Raw genomic sequence first — 23,209 nt, 5'->3', positions numbered from 1 at the left:
GTTGAATACCCAGGTCTTCGAAACCAGGCAGATCAGGAAACGTCATGTCTGTTGTGTGAAACTTTAAAAAGAAGAAAAAAAAGTTAAAAAGGTGGAATTCACTTGATGGAATGACCAGCATTACATCCAAATGCAACTATTCAAGTACTAAAAGAAGTATTGCGTACCTACACCTGAGGTCACCTTTTTTCTTTTATGGAAACAAACTAGCATACATCCCTAATACTAGAAACATTTCAGTAAGTCCTAAAATATTTTTTTACAAATGGGAGATTCTACTGCAACTTCAAGGCTGCTAATGTAAGACTTGTTTCCCCCCAGAACTGCTGCATCTTGTACTGGATCTGAAGAACTATTGAAATACAAATGTGGACTCAGCCAGCTACACGTCAGTCCCAGTTCCCTGTGAGCTACAGCATAATTAAACAAGCTATTGAGCACTCAGTGCACTTCAACAGGAGACACAGATGTTCTGCATCTGCCAAAAAGTCCTTCAGGCTTCATATTTTGATTCAGGAATAAATAGTGCAGGAAGTGTCTTCATTTTCTCTCCATCAGGTACACATTAAGAGGAAGATTACTACATTGCAACCACAAAATAAAGCCAGGCTTGTAAATGCATATTTGCACTGCAATTATATACATTCTGCTTTGTCAAGAAAATGTATGTTGAATTATCACCATCAGTAGGTTGTTTTTCTCTGTTCAAAGTTTACAACAGGGTCCTGTGCAGGACAAATATTTAATTCTGTTACCATAGTTGCAACACATATGACCTAAATCTTAGAAAAAGGGCATTTCTCTATGCTATTATTCCTTGAAAGGAATAATTTCCTTAAAGTCAACCACATCTTATTTCGTGTAGATTAATGAAGGATGAAAAGCTGGGAAAGAGGAACAATCAGCCACAGAAGTGACAGGGAGAAACTCCCTCTTACATTACCCATGCTATAGCTGAATTGCAGTAGTTTTAGTGATTTGGTTCAGGCTTATTTTATGAAGTAATTTTATGATTTATTTTTTTTTTTAAGTCAACCTAAAAAGGCAGCTAGAAGCAAGGTTTTCAGGAGATGTTACATCTACATCCTAGGTCTAGATAGCCAACAGAACTACAATGCCAATTGTCCCTATGGGGGAAAAGGGAAAGCTTTTCACTGAACTGTGAATAAGCTTAACTCCTTTATTACATATTGTCCACAGTTTTTCACAATTATTTCTAAACAGAACAGGAAGCTGTTTTATTTCACAGATGGAGGAGTGTAAACATATAGATTGATTGCTTACAGCCATTCAGTAAGCAGCTTTAAGTATAGGACCCAGTTCTCCCATATCCACGACAGTAGCCTCTCTCAAATTAGTTAAAAAAATGCTATTCATAGTGCATCATAAACAAGGCATTAAAACTCTGAATCTGCAAAACAGTTGGGAGAATACCTGCAACCTTCAGGAAGCAGCAAGCCTGGAGTCTGTCGAGGTGCATGACCCTATCATTGCTAACCTACACACATACCAACTGTTTTGACATTAATACTTGCTAAATCACTACTTTTTCCCCACTTGCAGCTGATTTTTTTGTGAGGTATTTCTCCACCCCCACTTAGACACTCTGAGAAGTTACAAATAAACATGAAGTTGCACCAAGTTCATAAGCAAGGCATTCTAACGTTAAGTGAGAATTTGGGCTGTACCCAGTGCCATCAGTTCAACTTGAGTTGTTACAAATGCCATTATCTGGATGGTACAAGTGATTTGAATGCATTTGAATGCATAGCATGTGTTTTGGGGGAAGGGGACAATGGGCACAGCAAAGCATGCAGCCTTGACCACTTTTAACACTTAAGAAGGCTGAGCCCTTTCCCTGACCTCATCTTGTTACTTCTTGCTATATAACCCTCTCACCAATTGTTTCAGCCACTTTCTTAAAGATATTTCTCTAAATATGTTAACTATTCTTCCTCCACCAAGCTAGTGGAAAGATTACAGCATAAGGATGCCTTTTAAACAAAAATTCTGTTAGTCTGTCTCTCTTACTAAGTCTTTGTAAGACTATACCAGAGGTAGCTCCAGACTCCTTTGACAGTGTATCCCCTCAGCACTGTAACAGTTCTGGACAAATAAGTTAATAACCATTTCTGAGAAAGCTTATATATAGACACCTTGAAAAATTTTAATTTTTGTAGTATCCAAACAGTCTGAAAGCAGTTCTTTATAACCAAATTCTAGCCACTGAACTGACTGAAATACCACACCACACCACGTACACGTGTTACAGCGCTCCTTGAATGCAAAACTACTAGTGCAAGTTCCAAATACACAATGAAACATTTCCCAAGAAGAACTTGTGGATTGTCCTACACTTACCCGGTCCACTTTGTCTCGTGTTAACCATGGTTCAAACGGATTAATCTCAAAGGCTCTGGCAACTAAACTGTAATCAGAAAGAGTGTTGCAAAAGTATAGTCATTATCCAGATACACGGAAGAAAACGAGAACTGGAAAAAATATTTCACACTTAATAGACAGTGAGCAAGAGCTTGTTCTGTAGCTGTTCTTGCAAGCTATGCATTCATTAAAGCAGTGGACGTGCCAGCCAGCCAGTTCTTAGTCGTGTCACTGGTAACTTTAACTGCTTGCTACTGAACTACTCTTTTACTTTGGAAGGGAATGAAGGAGCAGATCTCTAGAAACAAAAATGAGTACTAGTGGGTGGGAAAATAAACCTCCACATCCAACTCCTCATACACCAGAGGGTTCAGTCTTGCCCCTGTCTCTCCTCCAAACTCTCTTCCCTAGTAGTGTAGGCAGTAATCCAATTAGTCAGGAAGTTTGATGCAATGCCTCCATGAGAAAACATGCTTGCTGACAACTAAATGAGTTAACAGCCGTACAAACAAGATGATGGAATCTGGAGCAATCTGCATCTATAAAAAGGGTGAGGATTAGTATATTTGCAGTTTCCAGAAATGAAGTTTCCCACGAAAGAAAGAAAATCTGCCAGAGAAAAGAAAATAACACTACAACTCCCGCTCACTGTCTTGGGACCAACAGCATTCAAGGTAGAATCTCTTACAGAAGTGCTCACCTGGGAGACTAGAGTGTTACGAAGTTACTGCACATAAGTAGAACTATTTTTATCATCCTTTTAGATGCACTCTTTTCTCAAAAATATAAAATACCACTTAGTTTAGCCCATAAAGAAAAAAACACAACATGGACTGCAGCAAGTGTGAATAAAACTAGCAAGCACCCACCAAGTTACTTTTCAAACAAGCTGCCTTGTGGCAGCTGAGCCATGTTAACCTGATGCCTCTACAACCAGTTCAGAAACAGCCACAAGAGATTAAGATGTTGTTTGGGCATTCTTCATCATCAGATTCAACACTGGTTTCATGTATCTTATTAGCAGATTGGTAGGAGGCTTCTAACACTAGTGATTCTTTTAGCTTATTAGACTGCATTATACTAAAATTGAGGAGGATGAGCAGCAGCACATTTAAGACAACTCAACCATGCTGAGGGCAGTTTCCGAAACAGCATTTGCTGTTTGAGGCAGCTCTTCAAAAGGATGTGATTACGCCTTAAGGTCAAGGGAGGTCATTCTCCCCCTCTGCTCTGCACTGGGGAGGCCACAACTGGAATCCTGCGTCCAGTTCTGGGCTCCCCAGTTCAAGAGGGACAGGGAACTGCTGGAGAGAGTCCAGCGTAGGGCAACAAAGATGATGGAGGGACTGGAGCATCTCCCTGATGAGGAAAGGCTGAGAGAGCTGGGGCTCTTTAGCCTGGGGAAGAGAAGGCTGAGGGGAGACCTTATTCATGCTGACAAGTGTCAACAGGTTGGGTTGAGGGAGGATGGAGCTGGACTCTTTTCAGTGGTTCCCAGTGACAGGACGAGGGGCAATGGGCACAAGCTGGACCATGGGAAGTTCCACTCCAATCTGAGGAAGAACTTCTTTGGGGTGAGGGTGGCAGAGCCCTGGAAGAGGCTGCCCAGGGAGGGTGTGGAGTCCCCTTCTCTGGAGATCTTCAAGACCCACCTGGATGCCATCCTGAGTGATGTGCTCTGGGCAACCCTGCTTTGGCAGGGGAGTTGGACTAGATGATCTCTAGAAGGTCCCTTCCGACTCTGACAATTCTGTGATTCTGTGACTAGACCTAGGCTCAGATTTATACTGCACTTTTTCATGCACTATTACTCAGTAGTTGCAATTCAGCAAATCATCTTCTGTCCTTGGTGCCCCCCGAAGCCAAAACATACGGCTGCCTGGTGGATCCCAGGTTCTTCGTGAAGGAAGGGTCCCACTTACTGATAGAGAGGACGAGGAAGCGGATAGGGAATAAAGGTTCGAAAGCAAACGGCGTAGATGTATTCTACCATGTCGTAAAGGAGGTATCTCTTAGGCCTGAAAGAAAAATCAACACACAGGTATGTTAGGTATATGTATTTGCAGCAAGTGACAAAAATTTTGAAGGCCTCCACCCCCCAAGCCTACCAAGGATCTGTTTTCTTTAAACGATTTGCCAGATTTGTCATTTTACTCAAGAGAGGGAAACAAATTTTGGCTCCCCAGATTCTGTGGTGTTTGAAATAGAGAGGGATTAAGTTAGAAAAACGTATCATCTGACACCAGTCGTGGTTAACAATGTAAATCACAAATTGCAAAATTGTTTCATCACCGCGTTGGGTGCCAATGCCCAGGCACTGGTTGGGGGGGCTGCAGGGGTAGCCTCTGTGAAGAGGTCAGAGCCACCCCATGCCAGGCATAGCCGGCTCCAGAAGACCCACCACAGGGCACAGCTGAGCCCCTCAGACGAGATGGTGGCACCTCTGGAAAGACATATTTAAGGAAGAGCAAAAATACCACATAGGCAGAGAAGAGTGAGGAAAAAAAGTGTGAGAAACAGCCCTGCAGACACCAAGACACCAAGGTGAGAGGAGCAGGAAGAATGGGAGGAGGTGCTCCAGGAGGTTGAGCAGAGGTTCCTCTGCAGCCTCTGGAGAGCCCACACTGGAGCAGATTTATCTTGAAGGACTGCAGCCCATGGAAGGACCCATGGTGGAGTAAAGGAACAGTGTGAGGAGGAAGGAGGGGCAGAGAGGAGCTGTTATGGACTGACCCCATAACCCACCATTCCCTATCCCTCCGCACCGTTCAGCAAGAGGGAGCAGCGGAGTTGGGAGTGAAGGACTGAAGGAGAGCATGGGAAAAGGGTGTAGGGGAAAAGGTGTTGGTTTAGTCTTTTTGTCTTTATTTCACACTATAATTTACTGTCAATTAAAATGGATTTGCAAATTAATTTTTCCCAAGTCGAGCCTGTTTGGCCCATGACAGTAACTGGTAAGCAATCTCCCTGCCTTTATCTCAACCCATAAAGCTTTTCACACTATTTTATCCTGCTGTTCTGTTGAGGGGGGAGGTGAGCATCTGGGTGGGCACCTGGCTGTTGGCCAAGGCTAACCCACCCCTATCATATTGAGTAAAGTGTATTCTAGGTTCTTTTAAAGCACACCTTTGATGTGCCTCCTCCATGAGATAACTACAGACTCAAATTCTGAATGCAAGATTTTTAGTGCTGGGACAGGGCTGAATTTGTACAAGCCCAACTGGCAGCTTGTAATAGAAAGAAGCCAGAAAGCAAATGGTAAAAATTAAGAAAGGTTTGTTAACAAAACATCCCATTTCTGGTAGCAAATGGCTGCAAAGAAATTGCTTCACTTGTCTTTGCGCAACTCAGAACATACTGTTCTTTTCAAAAGCAAGAGGAAAAAAATAAGATAAATTCCCCCAAAAGGACACATTCTTCCTCTCAAGATGGAGGGAAGGAAGCAGTCAGTCTTCTGCACACCTGTAGTAGTTTAAGAGAAACATCTACCATTGGGAGTTCCCCTTCCTTTCTTGTCAGTCTTTGCCTTAGCATTTTAATATTCTGTCTGTATAAATGGCTCAGACAGAAACAGGTATCTTCCTTGGCTTTTAAAGCAACTTGCTGGTATTTCAAAACATTCTGAAAAATCTTCATGACGACACACAAGAGCACACTGCTGAGCACTGGTGTGTCACCTGGTGTTTCAACCTTCAAAATTACATTCCACTGATCATGATCAGAGCAGCAGAAGTATGTGTCTCCTAATGATTTATTATACTTTTCAGCTAAAGCAGAGACCTTATTGACACGACAATGACATTCAAACTGACTGTCCCGCAAAAAGAAGACTCTATAGAGGTTTTTTTCATCTCCAGTCTCCCTTTTGTTTTTTAAAATAGGAGACACTGAATTACTGGTGAAATCTAAACCCCCACACAAATGAAACCATGCTAGAGTAAGACTGTGTAAGTATGCAAAACTTCACACCAGTCCAAGAATCCAAGACTGCAATACAAAGAAAAAGAATTTCAGTTTGAGAAACCCAAGATCTCAAAGATATCAAGGTCTGAGGTTACATGCATGAAAACTGAGCCTTCAACTGACGCCTGGTGGATCCCAGGTTCTTTGTGAAGGAAGGGTCCCACTTACTGATAGAGAGGACGAGGAAGCGGATAGGGAATAAAGGTTCGAAAGCAAACGGCGTAGATGTATTCTACCATGTCGTAAAGGAGGTATCTCTTAGGCCTGAAAGAAAAATCAACACACAGGTATGTTAGGTATATGTATTTGCAGCAAGTGACAAAAATTTTGAAGGCCTCCACCCCCCAAGCCTACCAAGGATCTGTTTTCTTTAAACGATTTGCCAGATTTGTCATTTTACTCAAGAGAGGGAAACAAATTTTGGCTCCCCAGATTCTGTGGTGTTTGAAATAGAGAGGGATTAAGTTAGAAAAACGTATCATCTGACACCAGTCGTGGTTAACAATGTAAATCACAAATTGCAAAATTGTTTCATCACCGCGTTGGGTGCCAATGCCCAGGCACTGGTTGGGGGGGCTGCAGGGGTAGCCTCTGTGAAGAGGTCAGAGCCACCCCATGCCAGGCACAGCCGGCTCCAGAAGACCCACCACAGGGCACAGCTGAGCCCCTCAGACGAGATGGTGGCACCTCTGGAAAGACATATTTAAGGAAGAGCAAAAATACCACATAGGCAGAGAAGAGTGAGGAAAAAAAGTGTGAGAAACAGCCCTGCAGACACCAAGACACCAAGGTGAGAGGAGCAGGAAGAATGGGAGGAGGTGCTCCAGGAGGTCGAGCAGAGGTTCCTCTGCAGCCTCTGGAGAGCCCACACTGGAGCAGATTTATCTTGAAGGACTGCAGCCCATGGAAGGACCCATGGTGGAGTAAAGGAACAGTGTGAGGAGGAAGGAGGGGCAGAGAGGAGCTGTTATGGACTGACCCCATAACCCACCATTCCCTATCCCTCCGCACCGTTCAGCAAGAGGGAGCAGCGGAGTTGGGAGTGAAGGACTGAAGGAGAGCATGGGAAAAGGGTGTAGGGGAAAAGGTGTTGGTTTAGTCTTTTTGTCTTTATTTCACACTATAATTTACTGTCAATTAAAATGGATTTGCAAATTAATTTTTCCCAAGTCGAGCCTGTTTGGCCCATGACAGTAACTGGTAAGCAATCTCCCTGCCTTTATCTCAACCCATAAAGCTTTTCACACTATTTTATCCTGCTGTTCTGTTGAGGGGGGAGGTGAGCATCTGGGTGGGCACCTGGCTGTTGGCCAAGGCTAACCCACCCCTATCATATTGAGTAAAGTGTATTCTAGGTTCTTTTAAAGCACACCTTTGATGTGCCTCCTCCATGAGATAACTACAGACTCAAATTCCGAATGCAAGATTTTTAGTGCTGGGACAGGGCTGAATTTGTACAAGCCCAACTGGCAGCTTGTAATAGAAAGAAGCCAGAAAGCAAATGGTAAAAATTAAGAAAGGTTTGTTAACAAAACATCCCATTTCTGGTAGCAAATGGCTGCAAAGAAATTGCTTCACTTGTCTTTGCGCAACTAAGAACATACTGTTCTTTTCAAAAGCAAGAGGAAAAAAATAAGATAAATTCCCCCAAAAGGACACATTCTTCCTCTCAAGATGGAGGGAAGGAAGCAGTCAGTCTTCTGCACACCTGTAGTAGTTTAAGAGAAACATCTACCATTGGGAGTTCCCCTTCCTTTCTTGTTCAGTCCTTGCCTTAGCATTTTAATATTCTGTCTGTATAAATGGCTCAGACAGAAACAGGTATCTCCCTTGGCTTTTAAAGCAACTTGCTGGTATTTCAAAACATTCTGAAAAATCTTCATGACGACACACAAGAGCACACTGCTGAGCACTGGTGTGTCACCTGGTGTTTCAACCTTCAAAATTACATTCCACTGATCATGATCAGAGCAGCAGAAGTATGTGTCTCCTAATGATTTATTATACTTTTCAGCTAAAGCAGAGACCTTATTGACACGACAATGACATTCAAACTGACTGTCCCGCAAAAAGAAGACTCTATAGAGGTTTTTTTCATCTCCAGTCTCCCTTTTGTTTTTTAAAATAGGAGACACTGAATTACTGGTGAAATCTAAACCCCCACACAAATGAAACCATGCTAGAGTAAGACTGTGTAAGTATGCAAAACTTCACACCAGTCCAAGAATCCAAGACTGCAATACAAAGAAAAAGAATTTCAGTTTGAGAAACCCAAGATCTCAAAGATATCAAGGTCTGAGGTTACATGCATGAAAACTGAGCCTTCAACTGACGTGTTCTTCAGAAAGTACAGCAATGGTAAAGACCACAAACAAAACTTATCGATAGACACTGGAAAAAAGACAGAACCTCAAACTACTACTACTGCAATTTGTAGAAGAAAATTAGGGCAAAATATTCTAATGGATATACTTAAATGTAGGTCAGCATATTTGGCAGAATTCAACACTCGAAACTCCTTGTCAATTTCATCCAGGTGGCTGGATTATAGAAGCCAAGAGAAATCTGGATTTATGAAGTTATACTAAAAGACTACCATCAAAACCAAGATATTAAGTTTTCTTCTGTTAATAAAACTTACAAATGGAACACAGCAAAAAGTGGTAGTGCCAAATTTACTCAGCTGAGGATAAAAAAAACAAAACCAAACAATCCACAACCAAATCTCATTTTCATAAGTTATTAGCTATTTTTTTACCAAATTTTTTGCCCTTACATTTTAACATCCTCATGCCTACCCAAAGGCAGTATAAGCCAATTTCATTTTTATCCTGACATATAAGAACCATGTAAGGATGTATACTGTAGCCAAACTTTAAAATGTGAACATAAGATAAATATTGTTTGTTCCTTTACAAATTACCAAACAGTAACAATAGAACTTCACCAAGAACAGAATCACATTGAAGTGTCATTACCTTAACCCCAATAATAGCAGACAGCAAGCTCTAAAGAGCACCAATATTCAAGACAGAAGATTTAACAAGTGGATGAAACAAAACCCATGCCATTGGGGAAAGAAGGGAATAGGTTAAAAAAAAAAACAACATACGAAATCTTCAATCATTCAGAAATCGCAACGACACCACGGTCACAGTTAAAACTCTACTCCATGATATAGTAGGAAGGAAAAAAAAACAAAAAAACCCAAAAAAACCCAAAACAAAACCCAAAATCAGCAAAAAAACCCAAAAAAAACCAAAACAAAACCCAAAATCAGAAATAGAATGCTCTTTTACAAAGTGAGTATTTTAAACTCAAACTGATAACTCTGTTTATAAAAACAAAAGCATCTCATACAGCTTTAGTCAAGGGCTACGCTGCAGAGTTCCTTTGTTTTTTCCAACACTGATTTGTATCTTCAGTTTAGACCACCATTTATTCAAAGTCTTTTCAGTCACAGACTTTCAGTGCTTGAAACTCTGTATTTCCTGCAATGAGAGCCAGGCATCCTTGCTTGAATTCCTGCCTGTGAAACCTGGGCACTGAACTTCTGGCCCTCTGTAAATTGCCAAAGAATGAGACTTTGAAAGTGTAAGAATACACTCACAGTTTAGCCAATTGCCCTTCCATTTGGCTGCAAATACTGTTCTATTTAGTGAGCAAATCTCAGTTTCTCCTGCAGTTGGAGCAGTTGCTTCTGCTCAGACAGCAACGAACCTAAAAACGGGTGCCTCTCCTTCCTTTTGTGGCAGGCAGATTTGGATAAATATCTTCAAGTTGGCCCCCAAGAGATAAAATACTCAAAGGGTTAACTACATCACATTCTGCGTATTTGCATTAGTTGTGTCCATCTGACATCTACATATCTATTCTCTTCGATTAAAAATATGGGTTTGAATGGCTGTCTAGCATTTGTTTCCACTTGTACTTTAGTGTGACAGTTTGTATCATCCCAGTGATCTGAAAGCATCGTCAAGTTACTTATTGTAACCTTACTGTTGCCTTAGCAGTCCTTTCAGACCATCATCAGCTTCTCTCTCTTATTTTGCTAGTTTTTGAGCAGAAGTTGCTCAGAATGATCCAAAAGAAATCTGAAGACCTGCTTGTTGTCTTTTCCAGAACACCAGCAATACAGCACACCTAGCCCAGCATCATCTTCCTCAACAGCTCAGTTACAGCACTGAAGAAAGTGACATCGTGCAAGTGAAAGACAAACCAGCAACGATCTCTGCACGATGAGAATAAAGAGCTGTGATTGCAACAGCGTCACAAAACAAACATGGAAAAAACAACGTAGTCTCAGTCTTCAGCCTTTTGCAAAATTCTGATCCTATGCACATTTGGAGTGTGTAAGGGGGAAGGAGAGATGCATGCAACAGAAAAAAGGAGACCTGTTCAGCATCATTTGTATCTTGACCAATTAGTCTAATGTATCCATTTGTATATCGACTAATTAATGAATCTAATATTCCTTTTACCACACACATTGGATGTAGGCTGGTTTTAGTGTTGTTACAGTATCAAAACATGGACACACAACCTTGGCATTTGCCGTGGTGTTTATTCTTAATGCTGATGATCTATTCTGACTTGAAGCTTTGGTATACAAAATATTTCAAAAGATCCACAGTCTCTATCCATTCTAATTCCAGGTGGTTTCCACACAGCTTTAGCAAAATTTTCTCCAAATCTACATTGTCTAGCATGTTTCCCCAGACTGCCTATTTCTGTGTGTGCACACACGTAACATTAAGTGCAATGGGGCCTAAAGTAGGATTTTCAGAGTACTCCCAGTAACAGCTGGAGTCATTTTGCCTCCCAAAAAGGAGGTGGAATTTACTGCAGCTCAAACTGTGTGCATGGATGGAGAAATTAAATGTACTGTGCAGCATGCCAAAAAATGACACCAAAAAGAAGTACTTGAGTTAATTAGAATCAGAAAAGTAACCTACCCAGCCAAGGCGTATGTTTTCCCTTTAGCGTCAGGATCCTGAATTGCATTAATAATTGCCTTTGCTACATCAACCACCTGTGAGAAACAAATACAGACAATCACTAATACAACAAAGGAATGCAGGCACACACTTCTTTTTTCAGAAGTGATTTACCAGGGGAAAAGAGAAAAAACAACAACCTAATACACACACACACAGAGGATGTGGGATTGTCTTGTTTCATTGAAAACTTACATACACCGGTTGCTTCACGGTTTTTTTGCCGAGGGAAATAAGAGGCACTCCACCAAACCAGCGCATGTCTGAGGGAAAGACACGGGCATAACTTGAGAATAAAATCCCTGAATCCTTTCAGTAAGCAAATAACCAATACCCTTTGCACAATGCTGAGTGTGGATCTCTCCCGAAAAGTGACTTAACTTTAAAAAAAACAACAGAATTGGGAAGAATTGCCACCCGATTTCAGTAGCGCTGTTTCCAATGCACATTTAGGTTTCTTATTAACAATCATGGAAGGCTATATTTTCCAGTGTTTATCTAGAGTGGTTCAGAGATGAGATCTCAACTTTGTAAGACAGAAAAAGGTTCCACTCTACCCTGTCCAGCCATTTTCTTGGTGACGTATCAGTCATTACTGTTGCTTCTGGGCCCAGAACAACTCAGGTCGATTTTTACATTCCACCATTACCAACTTGAAAAAATACTTTCAGGGTTAAGATGAGCAGATCTTAGCTCAGAATAATCTAAATAAAAAAAACAGTAGTACACCACCACCTCAGGGAAAAGAATCAAACAGTAAAGTCTAACTAGATTTTTCAGTCATGAGATGAAAAATTGTTTTGTTTCCACTATACACCTTCAACTAAGAAAATACAGCACATTTCTGATCATAACATATCTCTCTGCTTTTCAAAAGCAACTCACATTTTTCCTGTATTCTCTATCAACAGGTATAGAAATCATACATGGTTTTATTATTTCAAGAATACATACTTGCGTAATGATTGAGAAATCGGTCTTCTCTCCCAAACATCTCAGAGGGCTTCAAAATTATAGCATTGGGAAATTCTTCCCTCACCTCTTTCTCTCCAACAGCCTATCATTTAATTAAAATGAACACATCCATTAGATCCATTCTAAACAGACCAGAAGAGAATGCCTTTTCAGAACTTAAGGCCTCCTGACTACAGGCACATAAAGAAATGACACCATCAGTAGCACAAAAATTATTTATATCTGAGGCATCTGATCTTTGACATGCTATGCCAAGATAAAGGTCCCATAGAAAGTCCCAAAAGACCCATAAACACATAGATAACTTATTCTACCTAAAGTACAATACAGTCTCACTTGTGAAGTGACACAAATTTAAAGTTCAAAAAGGAAGAAGCCTAACCTAAGTACTTCTCCTGCTTATGTCAGACCAGAGCCTGGAAACAAGCAGGTTTATGTAACTCCTGCAACATCTTCAGAATACTCCAAGAACTGCTTAAGTACAGCTAGAAATTTCAGTGGCAGCCATCTACCTTCCACACGGGACTGGCTGATACAGTAAGGCCTAACTATCCTATGGAGTTGTTACGCATTGAGAGCTACTGAATTTTAACCTTGATTTGAGAAAAAAATTATACTAAAACCAAGACAGAGTACAGCAAGCTCAAACAAAACAAAAATAGCTGAAACTGGGACAACGGCTACATTAAAAAGAGAAAATTATACTTCCTAATAAAGAAAAAAATAATAGGATACCAAAACCAGATTGGTTTTTTTTTCTTTTGTACAAGAGCAGGTAACAGTCCCATTCCAAGGGCTCGTAATCATGATATTCATCTGTCTTTGCAGCATTCATTTTGGCATCAACTACTTACTTTGCTAGGTCACTGCAGCCTTAGATGTTGGGCCCGATATCAGATCCCAAACCATCAAACTAGCTCCTCTTTCTTAATCATAGTAATTGATTCAAGTAATTTTAGATGTAAAGATATTCAAGGACAGAAGAAAGGAAGAGTTTTCAGGAATACAAGATATATTTCCTTCAAGGAACATGAAGTAGTAAGAAGGATTTCTAGCTCCAATAAACGCAGTAACTCAAAAATTCCTCAGCTGCAGAAAACATTCCATAGTAAATTCGTACACTGATTTCCTTCACACACACCCAGCTGGGGGAAAATTAAAAAAAAAAAAAAAAAAGATAACAAAAAAAGTTGACTCTCAGAAGACATATTCAAAAAAATTCCAGACTTACTTTACTCCTGAGGTATTTGGAAGGACTCTTCATGCTAGCATTCAGGTGAGAGATATGAACGAGCGTTTCCACACCAGCTTCCCTAGTTATCTGCGCAATACTTTTCGGAATATTTACAAATTCATCTTCAAAATTGAAATTTCTAAAACAAGGCAAAAAACCAAATTTTAATTTAAGAGCAATCAACAACGGTTGCCTAACAACCAATAGCAATCACTACATATGACTTGAATTATTTCAAAACTCTATCTTGATGCTCTTTGTTGGAAAGTTTCCCTTTATGAGGGACTCATATAATAAAAACATGAGGCAAGTGAAATGCAACAGTAGGCTTCAATTACAGCAATAGTACTGTCTGCTTTTTCACCTGTTAAGATTAAATCAGTAGGAAAAAATCCTTTTGCTCCCTTGTCTGTGACAAACAGGAAACTCTTCCAAGTGAAAACAGATTGCCTTTTTTTAAGAGAAGTGCTGCATCTTGAAATCTTAGCAAAGCTGCCTTTTTAGAACACCTGAAATTTGTCTCAATTGCACTCAATTGCAAAGGAGCTCAAAAATTCTGAGCATCGTAAGTTATGGCAGATGCCAAGCATTAGGAAAGTGGACAAAAACAGACCAAAAAACGCACAGGTGCTTATGCAAATGGAAATTTTCCATTGACAGAAGAGTTAGAACCATTTCATAGCAGTTGTAAGGGACTTCAAGGAGATGCATTCAGAAAGAACACCTCACTTTATGGCATCAAGGGGCCTAAATTAGGGGGGGGTTCAATTGTAATCTAGCTTGGCATCTGATCAAGAACAATGCAGAAGTTCTGTCTCCAAGGCAGAACTGACACTATAGGCTGGCAACAATCCCAAAATTCTTTCCAAATATCCCAAGACTGCGAGAAAGAGAACTGGCTTCTCATGGCTTTATACTGTCCTTGTAAGCACCCCGCTCCATCTTTTCCATTTGCTTTGGGTAACAAACATCTCGGCCAAATGCCTCCCTCTCTCTGTCCTTATCTACTCCCACAGCTCCTCAGATCCCACTGGAGTCTAAAGAAAGCCTTAAAAAATAAGAAGTTATTTTTGACCCTTCAATAACTAATCTGATCCTGGGAACCATCACTCCTGTTCTACTCACAAAAATAGATTTTAGAAACACATAAGAACGAACAACATCCCGCCTGTAACTATGGAGTTTTCAAACAACATAGTATACACAGATGAGACTGTACACTAGTACTAGGCAAAGAGGAAAGTATTTAATGGCAGGCTTTACTTCTTCCTTTTTTTTTTTTTACTAATCTCTACTTCTAATCTTACTCTTTTTTTCTCTTTTTTTCCCCTGCCTAAGTTTTTCATAAATTTTGGGATGTTTACAACGGTTTGTCTGACCTCATGTTTAAGAGACCACAGAATTTTATCTCAGGGCTCCAGCATCACCATCGATAGGAACATGGTAGATAAAATAAAGGATAAGAACATCTGTGAAATAGAGCGATAAGTTTTGGAACATCCAAAAGTCCTTAACACGTACCAAAACGCCTCTGCTTTTGAATCTGTTGAAACTGACTGGAGGTTTGGGGTTTTTTAACTTTTTGTTGGTGTTGTCACACTTCCTTTCAATAACAAAGAAACCCTCCTTTATATAATTCATATTTTTTCCACGAGTCCAGAAATTTTAAAGGGGGAAGTACACATGAAATACCTATCTGAAAGATAAAAAGACATTGTGCTCGGTCCAACTGTACAGACTTTCTTTTCTTCCCTCACTCCCACGTTATGAAGAAATTTCTTCTAACAGCAATAGGCTTTTGAAGCCTTATGCTCATAACTGTGCAAAACAACCCTGACAGATTGATTTGTAGGTTTTTACCTATATCCCAAACTCTGAAGAAGATACAGAAAGAACCAAAAACCTTGTCAGATGCACAAGACCAAAATCAATTTAGGTTGGGTTAGCTCTTCCCCAACTAAACTAAGTTACAGACTCCAACAGTGGGATAGGAAGCTTAGCAACTATCAGAAAAAGAAAGTATCCCTACAAATTTGAATGTGAAATCTAAGTGTCTCCCAGAAGTTATGCACGATACTTGACTAGACAAGAAACAGCTGAAATAGGTGCTTGCCAACAGACATACTATTTTAGGAAAAATAATTGTAGAATTTGAGAATACAACACCAAATAGCTGCTCACAAAGAAAGAACAACGAAGGCATTAGGCTTGTAAATGCAGACAAAACTGATATCTACATTTGTTTCTGTCTACTACAATAGCAAAACTATGTACTGTATAAAGGCAAATCACACAACTAATGAGTTTTTGTCTGGCAGTTCTGCACAAGGCTTTAATAAAGAGGACACACCGCACACAGGAAAAAAAAAAAGAAAATATACAGGTATATTTAACCTAAAATAAATAGGGGATTTCAAATAGGAATTATTTTTAAAAATTATTACCAAAAAATGCTTATGTAGCTACTAGTGTCTGTATCAAAATTCTATCAAGGAATGATATTATTAATCATCATCTTAGGATTCTCCATTAGCTATTCCTGTTTATTAACACTTACCAGAGAACAGGAAAAGCCTGATCATAGCTTATTCTAGGAGGCTACAATTCATCACTATGCCAAAGAGAAAGGACGAGAGCCCACTTCTGTAACAATGTAAATATGAGCTCACAGCAAATGGTCTGTGTCAGCTGTAGGAAATCACCCACCAAACATCTGTAAGGTGCATGAAAGCAGTACCTTGAACTCTCCGACAGAAAGAAAAAAAGCTGTACACTAGAAAATTATAGAAAGAATCCACTTTCAAGAACAGATCATAGCCAGAATGCTAGTTACCGTTTAAAGAAATGGAAGAACTTTTATAAGCAAAATTTCAGTTTTGCCTTTTTGTAGAAGCCAAGAATAATGTCAGTGTCACTGCACACTGTACACATGCTATAAAATGTGGCTACAATGTCCAATACCTGCTACAAATCTATCTATATGGAGAAAAAAAAAAAAAAAAAAGGAAAATTACTTTGTTTCCCATTCCTTTCCAACAAGATTAATGACCACATTGCTGTGCTCCACGGCTCTTCGGATAGAGTCTTTGTCCTTACAGTCCCACTCCTGTAACCAGAACATCAAATGGGAAAAAGATGAGATAATGTGTAAATAGGCACAATCAAAGAAAGATCTGTCACACCATTTCCATTTAGAGGCTAAACAATAGCTGGAGTTCTGACTTTGAGAATGATTAACAGACTTCCTTCTATAGCCATGGTATTGTATTTGATCTAAAGCCAAAGCAAAAGACTTACTAAGAAGAGAAGTTGCCCCAGGTCACCCATCGGTCGCAGATACATGAGGTCATACTGATCACAGCGATAGGGTATGATTACTTGAGATCCAATACGACCTAGGCATTCAGCAAAAAAAGTTTCATTTATCTTAAACTACTACATAACTTTAAGTAGATGAATTTCAGAATATACAATATGCGGTAAAGCGCAACAAATACATATCGATATTTTGAATAGTTATCTGCAAAGCTAAAAGTAGCACAGAAGTTTTTGAATCTACACCACTGGATCCTGCAGGGACATAACTGAATATTTGAGCTTGTAACACAGACAACATTGGCTTGTTAACAACCAAAAACAACAACAACAAAAAAATCAAAATATGTGCTATAAAATATATAATACCTAAAAATGTGTCACATTAAGGATATTGGCATTTCTTTAAAGTTGCATGGACAGCAGAAGAGACAAAAAAAAAATGCAAGAGTTATTTTCTAAACTCAAATTTAAAAGGGCAATTCTAAAGAATTCCAACCAAATTCCTGCAAACTTTTTAGTGAAATGCCCTAATAGAGCCAAAACTAGAAGAATCAAATATGTGCTGTACCTCTCCTCAGATCTGCATTTTACAGACTGGAAAAGCAGTACTTGATGGAGAATGACTTATTTTAGTTATTTTAACCAGGTTCAAAAGTTTCTAGATTTCCTAGATTAAAAGAGTTTTACTAATTGTCACATCTTGGCACTTTAGCACTACGGAAGTATCACACAAAACACTTCTTCACTTTTTTAAAAGCCAGAGATTTCTAGATTATCCCGCAACCTGAAAAAAGCTTAGAGTTTCAGGGTTTCATTAAACACTTTATTTTTTTAATTAGTACTCCAAGGGAACATTACCTAAACGATTGACAACATATCGTCCCAGGAAACCTGTAGCCCCAAAGACAGTGGCCACAATGCCACTAACAGAGGATCGTCCGCTTCTTCCTCGAGGGATGACGGCATGATGGACTTGGCGGTGCTGAGGCAACACCGACGGTGCTGCAGCTAACACAGAAACACCAGGGCCTACAACACAGAACAGGAGAGAGCACGTGATACAAGCTAAAACATAACGTCAAACCACAGTTAACGTTATTTTTCTTATCACAGATCTATTTTGTGTTGTCTCCCCCAGCAAAATTTCCTATGTCAAGGAAGGCTACTTCAGAGACACGTGGACAGAGGAGAGAAGACCCGAGGGAGCTGTTGATAAAAAAAGTCAAAGACTTTGGTCTAAGACACAAAAGGAACAGACTAAGGTAATCGGTTTCTAAAGCACAAGTAAAGCTTAATTGCCTAGCATTAGTACTTCATGTATTAAGTGAAGTATACTTGTTACAGGTCCTATAGGCAGGTCCCACCCAGTAAAGCTTAATTGCCTAGCATTAGTACTTGATGTATGAAGTGAAGTATACTTGTTATAGGTCCTACAGGCAGGACCCACCCAAGTAACACGTGGACAGAGGAGAGAAGACCCGAGGGAGCTGTTGATAAAAAAAGTCAAAGACTTTGGTCTAAGACACAAAAGGAACAGACTAAGGTAATCGGTTTCTAAAGCACAAGTAAAGCTTAATTGCCTAGCATTAGTACTTCATGTATTAAGTGAAGTATACTTGTTACAGGTCCTATAGGCAGGTCCCACCCCATCCACATCCTGCTTCCAGGTCTGGGAACTGTGGGACAAAGACCTCAGAATCCCTCTAGGTGCAGTTAATTAAACTTTTTACCTCAGCCCAATATAGCAGACCCAAATGTTGGAGGAGGCAGCAATCCTCCTCCTGCATCATGGCTCTGGAGTAAAGGGAAATGAAGAGGTGCAAAGAGACAGATCCATAAGGTACAGACTATTGCCTCAAGGCTGTTCCTTTTTCAAAGGAGCTATAAAAAGTTGAAAGCCATGGAAATAGGATATCAGTAAGATATTGACATAAATTGACAAAGTAGCTCCAATAGAAGAGAAGAAACCCATCCTCTCCCACAAAGTTAGCCAAAAGCAAGAAATAAACCGCTTGTAAGGTATCAATAGAAGAGAAGAAACCCATCCTCTCCCACAAAGTTAGCCAAAAGCAAGAAATAAAGTGCTTGTAAGATATTTTTGAAATTTGAAGTGTTTAACACTACATTTGGTTGTTGTCAAGAACAGACTTTAGGAGCTGTCATCAGAAAATGAGATTGAGGACGTAACAAAAATGCAGTAACTGACCTTACAACTTGTAATAAGTCACAATCATAAGCATTTTCTGGATAAGAATCAGCAAGTTTGATCTTCCCCATACAAAACTAAGTAGCAAGAATGACAATGAAAACAAGACTAACATTTGATACCAGAACGATGGATGCACTGGGAAAAAACAACAAAAAAATAATCTCACTTATACACTGAAGGAGTACATTTTATCCCGATAAAATGGTTAGGTATTACTAGTTTTATCCCGATAAAATGCTTAGGTATTACTAGTTTCACAGTGTCACTGATGTTATGAAGACAGAAAGGACAGAGTATGTTTGGAGATAAATTCGATTTTATTAGAATTTAAACCAGAAAATCCAGGAAGATACCAGGGACTGATGAAGACAGAAAGGACAGAGTATGTTTGGAGATAAATTCGATTTTATTAGAATCAGAAAATCCAGGAAGATACCAGGAAGTATTTCTCTACCCAAAAGTTTGTCCATCCCTCCTCTCTCCATACCCCACAAATTGGAATAACAAAAGATATCACGTCTCCAGTTTTGTCCTGAAACGTAGTCTGACACCCACTTAACTAAATGAAGCAATCACACATATATATTGTGGTCATCAAGCAATATACTATGCCTAGAAACTATACTCCAATTGACTGATAGAAACAGGACAAAATAAGATATTGCCTACACAAACTTCAGGTCGGTATATGACTGCCTAAAAAGCCACTCTCCTACAAAATAGGTCCAAGCTCAGAAACTGGGCATGGTATCTGTGTTGAAGTGGCAGATATGCAGGGCCTCTCCATTACTGAAGCAGAGACCTTGAGACTAACTAAGAGAAAGAAGGAAAATACAACCTATGATGAGCACCCGTTAAAAAACAAACAAACCACACACACACAAAAAAAAAAACCAACACCAGAACAATCCCCCCAAGCCCCACACCATTTGTCAAAGATCTGCTGGAGTTTAGTACACACTCCTGTGGTACCCAATTAATGTCTAAAGGCCTGACATGCAGTTTTCAAAGTGAGACAATATGTTCATATTGAACTTTATAACACCTCAAACTGAAATTTTATAGAATATGCCAACTCATCACTGCCATATTTACCACATATCTTCACTCTCTGCTGTTTCTATCGTCCAGTTAATTTAACATTGCCCTCTAAAATCTTTGTGTATACTTCTGTGGAATTACAGTGAAGGTGAAGATAGCAATTTTGATGGATTTCCAATACAGCACATCTTAAAACACATTACCACACTATCCTTACAACGTTACCCGAGACACACTACACAAACACACAGCATATACCCTAGGTTTTTAGGTTCAAAATTCTTGGAGAGGGACGTTGCTTTTTTTTCCTTTATCCTTTTAAATAACAACAGCAGAACAAACTTGCAAATGAAATCAGGAGTGTACACTGAATACTCGATACAGAATAAAGCCTGTAGCTATGTAATGGGTACCTGGAGAGTGGAGATTAACCAAGATCAGAATGTGTGAAAATGTGAAGGATAACACGCAGGGAGACAGTTGGATAAACTTGTTACCTTGATTAGTGTTCTAATAAATAAGGTTATGTTATTTAATTTATTTTTCAGGAAAAGCAGACTCACAGAAATGTAACTGGGTTCTTTATAACCAGCAGGATTCCTTCAAGTATGCAAAAAAGCTACATGGCATGCTGAGATGGTGAAAGAGAAAGCTTGATGACTCATATTCCTTCTTAGTACTTTGTTTATATACTGTCCTCTTTTTAAAGGTTTGTAAAAAAAACCCAAAACCTACACAATATCCATATTTACAGAATTAATACATTTCCGTTTTTATAATATAAAACCTAAAAGCAACAAGATTTTAGTCCACTGCAAGCACCTGTTGAAAAAAAGTATTATCAAACAGATTAACCCACATAAGAAAGTCAAGTAAATTAATCAGGAAAAAATTCTACATGTCTTTCAGCTGCTTTATGGCTTTTTTGCTGTTATTTCTGAAAAAAATTATTGATGACAAGCTCTTCAGGGTGTTGTAACTGTCACACTAACAAATAACATCCAATTACTGTCTTGCATTCTCCCACCCGTGGTTGCTTGCCTCATGCTGTAAGGTCTTTACCAGTCTGCATCTTCTCTTGTTCCATAACTGTCCAGTATCTGTCACAATATATCACCATCTATGGCTAGGCACCCAATGCCTACTGTATTACCAAAAAAGAGTTCACTTTGAAGAATAACCTTGAGATCCAAAGCAAGCAGGCTGGAGAGGTCCTCACACTGAATTTACAAACAGTAAAGGAGCTTCCACACGGCATGGAGCCCTATCATAACACAACACTTAATAACTCTGGACTCCATAACTTAATAAGAGTCACAAAACTTTCACAACCCATGTTAGTATCTCCAGACTGAGCAGCACTGTTTAAAGCTCTGTGCTTCTATGCAACACAGACTTGCTCGCAGTTTCTTTCCCCAAGGCAGTAAGATTTCTTTTTCACTAACCACAGTCTATTTGTCATTGGAAATTTATCTTTACAATCCATATCTGAAGCAGTTTAAGGACACTGATTTGAATTAAACCTCAAATATCCACAGTAAGCCAGAACCATCTTCTTGAAAAGACACAATGCTCCCATTAAAAGTATGTTAAATTCCTTCCTCACCTTTATGAGCCAACAAATCCTGTTTGCCATCTCCCACTTTACTCAACAGGGGAGCACGTACAGCATCAATTTAACAAAAAATCGCCTCTGTTTAGTCAGCAAAGGTCCTAATACAAGCTTTAAATACAATTTTGGTACTTGAGCATGCTTACAGACTATGGCCAAAACGTCAAGGTCGCCTAAGAAATCATTTAGCCTGCAGGACAGCACTTCCCTTGCTGAGATTTTAACCGTCCCAGGGAGACACTTCACCCGGCAGCTCTGCCAGCAGTTTGCAACCCTTGGGGCTACAAACCCCCCTCCTCTACAGAGAATACAGGCGGAAAGCACCACCATTTCTGCCGCGAACAGTTGTTTTAACCACCCGATTTCCAGGCGCCGGCCTGCCGCCTCTCTCTCTCTCGCTCAGCCCTCCGCCGAGGGCGCCGCGGTGAGAGAAGGGCGGCCTACGGGCGGGTTAGGTGGCAGGGCTCTGGGGTGGAAAGCACCAAGGGCAGGCAGCCCGGCTCCCAGCGGGGGCCCCCACCACCGGCCGGCGGTGACACTCACCTGCCCTTGGCAGCAAGAGGCCGCGGGGAGCCCGAGAGGAGAGAGCCGCGGCCGCCATCTTGCCGTTACCCACCAACCCCTGCGCCGGACGGTAGGCGGGCAGGGTCAAACCTCGCTCACGCACGGAGAGCGGAGGGCGCAGGCGCCTCCGCCACAGCGCGCATGCGCGTGGGGGGGGCGTGGGGAGGGGGCACGCGCCTCTGCCCCCGCGCGCGGGGCAGCGTCCCTCTGAGGGGAGAGGAGGGGATGGCGGGAAGGGCTTCCCCTCAGGCGGTGCCGGAGCCCGGTCCTGCCTGGGCTCTTGCCGGCCCCGCTGAACCCCCATCCCCGGTCCCTGAGCGGAGCCGTGCGATGTCGTACCGGCCCGTGGGGGACGGGGAGGCCGGCGGGTGTCGGGGGGGGCTGTGATCCCCCGTGGGGTGGCTGTGATCCCCCGTAGGAGGCTGTGGGGCACAGTCAGGCCGCGGCTGGGGAAGGACCCTTTGGGTCGTAGGCGCACAGCTCTGGAGCGGGAGTTTTAAAAGCCCTCCCCCCAAGAGAGGAGATTGGGAGGGAGGATGACCCCCCAAGTCGCGCAAGTGCATTTGAAAATCCCGAGCTTAAATATTTATGAGAGAGCGCTGCTCTACAGCCTTGTCTGGGTGATCAGTAGCTTCCGTTGCCACCAACGTATAGAGGAAACGCAAGAGTCTGCCTCACCTGGAGTCACAAATTACATATTAGGAAAAATTTCTTCCCTGAAAGGGTTGTAAAGCCTTGGATCAGGCCGCCCAGGGCAGTGGTGGACTCACCATCCCTGGAGGAATTTAAAAGCTGGGCAGACGTGGTGCTGAGGGACATGGGTCAGTGGGGGTTCGGGAAGTGCTGGGTTGATGGTTGGACTCGATGATCTGAAAGGTCCCTTCCAACCTAGGCAATCCTATGATTAAATCTTT

General features: G+C 40.9%; 1 protein-coding gene across 1 annotated transcript in view; it reads right to left on the bottom strand.

Moving 5' to 3' along the window:
• NDUFA9 (NADH:ubiquinone oxidoreductase subunit A9) overlaps positions 1-22,380 on the bottom strand; it is a 25,456-nt gene extending 3,076 nt beyond the window's left edge. Inside the window, exons 1-10 of the mRNA XM_014959831.1 lie at positions 22,275-22,380; positions 17,728-17,898; positions 16,849-16,946; positions 16,566-16,657; positions 13,549-13,690; positions 12,297-12,399; positions 11,538-11,605; positions 11,301-11,377; positions 6,514-6,609; positions 2,362-2,428 (exon numbers count right to left, since the gene is read on the bottom strand). Of these exons, the coding sequence (XP_014815317.1) occupies positions 2,362-2,428; positions 6,514-6,609; positions 11,301-11,377; positions 11,538-11,605; positions 12,297-12,399; positions 13,549-13,690; positions 16,566-16,657; positions 16,849-16,946; positions 17,728-17,898; positions 22,275-22,332 (972 nt within the window). The 5' untranslated portion in view covers positions 22,333-22,380. The remainder of the gene's footprint in view (positions 1-2,361; positions 2,429-6,513; positions 6,610-11,300; positions 11,378-11,537; positions 11,606-12,296; positions 12,400-13,548; positions 13,691-16,565; positions 16,658-16,848; positions 16,947-17,727; positions 17,899-22,274) is intronic.
• Positions 22,381-23,209: the final 829 nt, after the last annotated feature.

The sequence above is a fragment of the Calidris pugnax genome, unplaced genomic scaffold (assembly GCF_001431845.1).
Source record: "Calidris pugnax isolate Ruff unplaced genomic scaffold, ASM143184v1 scaffold373, whole genome shotgun sequence".
NCBI classification, from domain to species: domain Eukaryota; kingdom Metazoa; phylum Chordata; class Aves; order Charadriiformes; family Scolopacidae; genus Calidris; species Calidris pugnax.
Note: the sequence above shows the minus strand (reverse complement) of the source record. Positions and strands in the feature narration are given on the sequence as shown.